This window comes from Tiliqua scincoides, chromosome 3 (genome assembly GCF_035046505.1).
Source record: "Tiliqua scincoides isolate rTilSci1 chromosome 3, rTilSci1.hap2, whole genome shotgun sequence".
Lineage (NCBI taxonomy): Eukaryota > Metazoa > Chordata > Lepidosauria > Squamata > Scincidae > Tiliqua > Tiliqua scincoides.
Window position 1 is genome coordinate 796,852 of NC_089823.1, and position 6,712 is coordinate 803,563.

Below are 6,712 nucleotides of genomic sequence, written 5' to 3' on the forward strand. Positions count from 1 at the left end.
TGGTGTGCTGAGCCTGCAGGTCCGTGTGTGATGCACCTGGCCACGCTGCCTGCATGCTCCAGTCAGTGGATGGGCTTCCAGCGATGTGCTGGGCATGGATGTGTGTCTGCAGGCTGGCGAACAGGAAGTGCCTGAGAGAAGCTGGAGCAGCCCCTGCTCCTGCCCTCCACTGTAAGCAGAAAAGAGGCTGTGGGCTCCCAGCAGGGTCCCAGAGTGTGTACCTTTCTCTCAGATGTCCTTGCAGGTGTGACTGGGAACACACTGGACCTGAGGCAAGGCCTTGCCCGGGGCCCCAGCCCTCCATCTGGCCACCTCCAGGTGCCGATCCCACAGTGCAGGGGTGGGATTCTCCCAGGACCGCTGATCAGTCTGCCCCCAGGAGCGTTCTCCCAAGCACGCCCTGTAAGAGGCTGCATCCTTCCTGGTCCTCAGCCCTCCCAAGCAGTGCCTGGCAGCTCCACCCAGGGAGGGCCCCTGCCCAGAGGAGGAGGAGGAGCTCTGGGTGAGGGTATAAAGGGCTTGCCGGGGGGCAGCCAGGCAGCTTCTGAGGTTTCCTCCAAGAGACACAGACAGGAGTCCCCACACCCCAGCCGGCCATCATGGTGCACTGGACCGCCGAGGAGAAGCAGATCATCACCAGCTTATGGTGCCGGGTGGATGTGGGCAACGTTGGTGCCGAGACCCTTGGCTGGTGAGGCCCAGAGGGCTGGCTGCCCCCTCCCTGCCTCCCTCCCTGCCTGCCTCGAATAACCCTCTGTGTGCCTTCTCCCTCCCTGCAGCATGCTCTCGGTGTACCCCTGGACCCAGAGGTTCTTTGCCGATTTTGGGAACCTCTCCAGCGCCAGCGCCATCTGCGGCAACCCCCGGGTGAAGGCTCATGGCAAGAAGGTGCTCACCTCCTTCGGGGAGGCCGTCAAGAACCTGGACAACATCAAGGGCACCTTTGCCAAGCTGAGTGAGCTGCACTGTGACAAGCTGCATGTGGATCCTGAGAACTTCAAGGTGAGGCAGCCCCCCTGCCCTCCAGCCTCAGCAGAGTCTTCTCCAGGGGGAGTGGGGGAGGGGTTTGTGTGCAAGGCTGCGACTGGTGTGTTCATCTGCCTCGAATGACAGATGCAGGGGAGGGCACCAGGCACAGGTTGTGTCTGTTGTCTTGTGTGCTCCCTGAAGGACTTGGTGGGCCGCTGTGAGATTCAGGAAGCTGGACTAGACGGCCTGTGGCCTGAGCCAGCGGGGCTCTTCCCATGCTCTTACTTCTTGGTCCCTGAGATGTGCGGCAGCCTTCTCCAGTGGGTACTTTAGAAGAGTGATGTGTTCTGAGGGCAGAAGTGGAACCCAGGTCTCCAATGTATACTTGGCTTTACGAAAGCATAACGGAGAACGGAGCCGTGCACGGCAGTGTCTGCTGAGCATACTTCCTGTCTGAGACCCCAGCCTGTCCCTGTCACTGTTTCTGGGGGGGGGCGCACCCACCCTTGTCCTGTCCAGCCTGCCCATGTTCTCCCCAAAAGAGCACTTTGGCTGTGCTCACAGGGGGTGGTAGGATGAAGGCAGGAAGGGAGTGGCACCCCCTTGGCCGGTTGTGTGTGTATATGTGGGGGGGACGGGACGGGACGCAGGCCTTGGGCTCCGCCAGCAGAAGGCATCACCTCCCCCCTCTTCTCTTCCAGCTCCTGGGCAACATTCTGCTGATTGTCCTGGCTTCCCACTTTGGCAAGGAGTTCACCCCAGCCTGCCATGCAACCTTCCACAAGCTGGTCCACGTGGTGGCCCATGGCCTGGCCCACCGGTACCACTGAGCCCTCCTGCAGGAGTGGCAGCTGTGCCTCCTTCCCCCTGCTGCCCTCAGGAGCCCCCTCCAGCCCCGTGTGAAGCTACCACCAAATAAAGGTCACCCTGCAAGCTGAGTAACCTCCCTGTGTCTCTGTGGGTCCTGTGGGGCGGGAGTTGGAGAATGCCTCCGTGGCTGGGGGGCAGGGGGGTCTCTCCAGGTCCTGCCACACTTGTGCCCAAGGTAGACCCTTCAGCAGCTGTCTGGAGGAGAGAGCAGGGGGGGTGCAGTGGTGGGACACAAGGCTGAAAAGTGCGCTGGAGGGTGGCTGGGTGTGTGGGTCCTCCCTTTACCTCCACGGAGAAACCCTCTGCTGAGCGCCTGCCCCTCTCTGCCCAGCAACTAAAGGGACAAAATCCTTTGTTTAGCCTCTGGGGACTGGGGCTGCTACAACCTGGAGAAGCCCCCCAGCTCCTGAGGGCAGGGGCACTCCTTTCTTTTGGTCACCTCCCTCGGCAGCGCAGGGTCTGTCCCCGCCAGCAATGCAAGCGATGCCCCAGGGACAAAGAGCGGCTGCTGCTGGCGGGAAGCCCTGCTGCGTCTCTGGATCAGAGTCCCCAAGGTGATCAGTGGTTGTCTCTGCTTTGAGTAGCTTTGTGCAGCCTGAAGGGGTCGGCTGGCAGCGCCCACCTGGCTGGAGAAAAATACTCCCTTGCAAGAGACAACAGCAAAACACACAAGTCTTTCTCTGCGCTGGGTTTCTTTCTACCTGCCCCGGCTGAGGAGGAGAGAATCCTCTTGACGGGTCCACAAGGGGCCCCCACAAGGCCACTGATGGCCCCCAGCAGAGGCTGCGCTTTCTGGTGCCTGTCAGAGCCCATTGGTGTGTTGTGGCCTTTGGGGCTGTGGCACCCTCTGGAAGGGGGAGGAGGCTCAGATTGTGCCTGTCCAGCCCTGGATGCCCCTGCCTTTGTCCCGGAGAAGGCCCAAGGCAGAAGCTCCTCCTTTGCCCCCAGGCACAGGATCTCCCACTGGGCCTGTTTGCAGGCAGGGAAGGCACCCGCACAGCCCACATGAGCCCCAAGTTCCATCACATCACACCTGAAGAGGGCCGAGGGAAGGTCTGGCGTCTGTCCCAGGGAAGTGGGGGAGGGGATCTGGCCCAGAGTGGCCTTCTGTAGGCCCCACTGCCCCTTTGCTGGTCCTTCTGGGGAGCTGGGAGCAGGTTCAACTGGAGGCCAAACTCCCCGAGAGCCCACCACAAATGTGAGGAGCTGTACTCCGGGAGGGGCCTTTCCCTCTTCCCTGAGCAGTCCTGCACATCACAGATCCTACAGACGTATCTGTCTCTCCGTAAACACCAAATCCTCACTGGAAACTGTTCCGTTATCAGGGAGGAGCTCAGGCCTTAGCAAATCAACATACAAAATTATGCAGGGGATGGACAGAGTGGATAGGGAGATGCTCTTGACACTCTCACATAACACCAGAACCAGGGGACATCCACTAAAATTGAGTGTTGGGCGGGTTAGGACAGACAAAAGAAAATATTTCTTTACTCAGCGTGTGGTCGGTCTGTGGAACTCCTTGCCGCAGGATGTGGTGCTGGCGTCTAGCCTAGACGCCTTTAAAAGGGGATTGGACAAGTTTCTGGAGGCAAAATCCATTACGGGTTACAAGCCATGATGTGTATGCACAACCTCCTGATTTTAGAAATGGGCTATGTCAGATGCAAGGGAGGGCACCAGGATGAGGTCTCTTGTTATCTGGGGTGCTCCCTGGGGCATTTGGTGGGCCGCTGTGAGATACAGGAAGCTGGACTAGATGGGCCTATGGCCTGATCCAGTGGGGCTGTTGTTATGTTGTTACTTCACCCCCTCTTCCAAGGAGCTCAGGGCGGGGCATGTGATTCTCCCCGCCCCCAATCTTGTGCAGGGCTGAACCTGGGTCTCTCTCCTCCAAGTTTGGCACTGCGCACTGCACAGCCCTCCTGGCTCCTCAGCATCATGCTTACCTTCCTGGTGTCCGTGAGTCCCACATCCCTGACTCACACACTCACCAAGCCACTCATGAGCTTATTGACACCTTTAATCCTTCCTTCTACCAGCTTTTTTCCCCCAAAATGAGAGGAGGGACCATCAGGAAGATGCCCCCATTCCTTATCATTGTGCTGCTTGATTCATAGGCTATTTTCTCAGAAGTAAGCCCCACTTAATTTAGTGGGACTTGGCTCCTCATTTGTGTGTCAAAGACTTCGTTACCCTTTCAAAAACCCTGAAAGTAGCACCACAGCTTGTTGTGGAGATCTCTCCCCTCACCCTGGGCAGTTCTGGCAGTTTTGCTGCTGCCAGCAGAAAAACATAAGAACAGCCCCACTGGATCAGGCCAAGGGCCCATCTAGTCCAGCTTCCTGTATCTCACAGTGGCCCACTAAACGCGCCAGGGCGCACGCAAGAAGGGCCACCACGAGCTTCCATTCAGACCTTCCCAGAGCAGCCATACGTCTTCCTGGTAACACAAGCTGGTCCAAGCCCTCGGCCACTTTCCTGTCCAGGCATTCCATGATTGCGTATGGAGGGGGTGGGCAGCAGGGGATGTGGTTTGGCTGCTGATCTCTCATGGTCAGCAGAAGCCGAGGACATGCCCAGAGGGAAACCAGGCATATGGTGCTGGGCCTTCAGTGGCTGCACCCAGAGGGAACCTTCTCAGCTGCAGAAGAAAAGGATCGTCTTCCCTCTGACCCCTCCTCTTCGTCAGGAGCCTGTGAAAGGCACTGGAGCCCCATGGCCTTCCTCTGTGCTTGTTTGCCTGGAATTAAACCCTGGGGAACCAGATGTGCACATTTCCCTTTGGGAGGGGAGTGAGCTCCTATTATTCCCATTTGCCAGCTGAGGCAGAGGTTTGCCCCCAAACAGCACACAGCAGGGGGTGTGCATGCACTGAACTTGGATCTCCAGCAAGCCTGAGCATCAAGTGGCTCCCTGAACACATCATGGAGCGTGTCCCAGTGAGGCCTCAGGGACGCTGGCAGGCCCACAGAAAAGGGCCGTGTCCCTGAGTCCGGTGGAAATGGGCCCCAGAGCCTGGCCTGACTGAGAAGTGGCCGTTGGTAGCCTTCAGAGTTTGCATGCCTGCTGCTCTTCTGGTGGAGCCTGGAGTGTGTGCTGGAGCCCCATGGGTGGCACAGGAAGCCCCCTGCCCAGTCCCTGCATGGCTGCAGCAGCTTGAGGAAGGCATTGTGGATACTGAGCACCTACAGATGTGCCAAGGAAGCATCCTCCATACTACACTCTGAGTGGCAATGCCAGGTGGCCATCAAGGGCCTGGCAAGAAGAAGTTGAGCTCCTTCACCAGGCTGCCTCTTGCCCTTCTGCAGCACACACTGCCCCTGCCCCAGAGCACCTGCCCTTCCTGGGGCAAATGCCAGCAGACTGAAGGGGCAGGTCCCTCGCCACCACCCAGGCTCAGTCTGTGCTACACTGTGGGAAGAGGGCTCCTCTCGAGGGGCTTCCAGGAGAGTCTAAGGGGTCACAATTGTCCCCATCCCCTCACCTTATCTTGGCCTGTTGCTGCAGTCACCAAGCTGCTGCTCACAATCAGGGTGGCAACGCCTCTCCCCCCCCCCCCACAGACCTGGCCCATTATCGCTGATCTGCAGGCAAGGAATCTGTGGGTGGAATGGGGGCTGAGCTCCCCCACCTTGCCCAGGAGAGCCTCTGTGAGCTGCATAGAAAATGGGGAGGGGCGAGGAGGCTTGAACATTTGGGCAAGATGGCTGGTGGGGTTCATCCTGGTGCTGAACGGAGGATTCAGCCTGGCAGATCAGACCCAGCTCCACCCAACCCAGCCTGGCCTCTGGGGGTGCACTTTAGGGGCAGTGCCTGCCCCACAGAGCACACAGCTGGAGGAGTTGTGGGAGAATCTTGCTCACACTCAGCAGCCAGAGGCTGGGGCCAGGACACTGAGCCACCACACAGATGTTGAGGCCCCAGACCAGCCATGCTTTGCTCAGCCTCCTAGATCTGGGTCCTGCTTTTCATTCCAAAGGACTCGCCATGTGGCTTTCAATGAAACCTCGCACAGATGAAAATACAGCAACACAAGTCACACAACTGCCCCACACGAGTAGAAGGAAACAGGGGTTCCATTTGCCCACTTGTCACTGTGCAAGCCACGCAGGGGTCGGAGGTACTGCCAGTGCGACTCAAGAGGGCAGGGAGAGTCTCATGCATTGCGCTCCAGGTTCACCGTCCTGCTTTATGAGGTGTGTGTGGGGGGGGGGGCAAATTCCACAGCTTCACACCAGTGTCTCAGTGCAGTATGGAACAAAGGACACGAAAACACGCAGCCGTGCACTGGCGTGTGATTTGTTGCTTGTCAGAAGCAGAAGCCTGTCTTTGGGACGCTGTTGGTGTGCTGAGCCTGCAGGTCCGTGTGTGATGCACCTGGCCACGCTGCCTGCATGCTCCAGTCAGTGGATGGGCTTCCAGCGATGTGCTGGGCATGGATGTGTGTCTGCAGGCTGGCGAACAGGAAGTGCCTGAGAGAAGCTGGAGCAGCCCCTGCTCCTGCCCTCCACTGTAAGCAGAAAAGAGGCTGTGGGCTCCCAGCAGGGTCCCAGAGTGTGTACCTTTCTCTCAGATGTCCTTGCAGGTGTGACTGGGAACACACTGGACCTGAGGCAAGGCCTTGCCCGGGGCCCCAGCCCTCCATCTGGCCACCTCCAGGTGCCGATCCCACAGTGCAGGGGTGGGATTCTCCCAGGACCGCTGATCAGTCTGCCCCCAGGAGCGTTCTCCCAAGCACGCCCTGTAAGAGGCTGCATCCTTCCTGGTCCTCAGCCCTCCCAAGCAGTGCCTGGCAGCTCCACCCAGGGAGGGCCCCTGCCCAGAGGAGGAGGAGGAGCTCTGGGTGAGGGTATAAAGGGCTTGCCGGGGGGCA

At 59.0% G+C, this 6,712-nt stretch overlaps 1 protein-coding gene across 1 annotated transcript; it reads left to right on the forward strand.

Annotated features, from left to right (window-relative positions):
- The first annotated feature begins 532 nt into the window (after positions 1 to 532).
- Positions 533 to 1,907, forward strand: LOC136646067 (hemoglobin subunit beta-2-like). Its single transcript, XM_066622630.1, has 3 exons — positions 533 to 691; positions 780 to 1,002; positions 1,671 to 1,907. Exons 1-3 carry the CDS (start codon positions 600 to 602, stop codon positions 1,797 to 1,799), a joined length of 444 nt encoding a protein of 147 aa, XP_066478727.1. The 5' UTR covers positions 533 to 599; the 3' UTR covers positions 1,800 to 1,907.
- The last annotated feature ends 4,805 nt before the right edge of the window (positions 1,908 to 6,712 follow it).

Excerpts from the sequence above, each read along its gene's own strand:
- LOC136646067 (XM_066622630.1), top strand. The coding sequence starts at position 600 with ATGGTGCACTGGACCGCCGAGGAGAAGCAGATCATCACCAGCTTATGG. Across the intron at positions 692-779 it reads GGTGCCGAGACCCTTGGCTG|CATGCTCTCGGTGTACCCCT; the intron begins GTGAGGCCCAGA and ends CCCTCCCTGCAG. Across the intron at positions 1,003-1,670 it reads TGGATCCTGAGAACTTCAAG|CTCCTGGGCAACATTCTGCT; the intron begins GTGAGGCAGCCC and ends CTTCTCTTCCAG.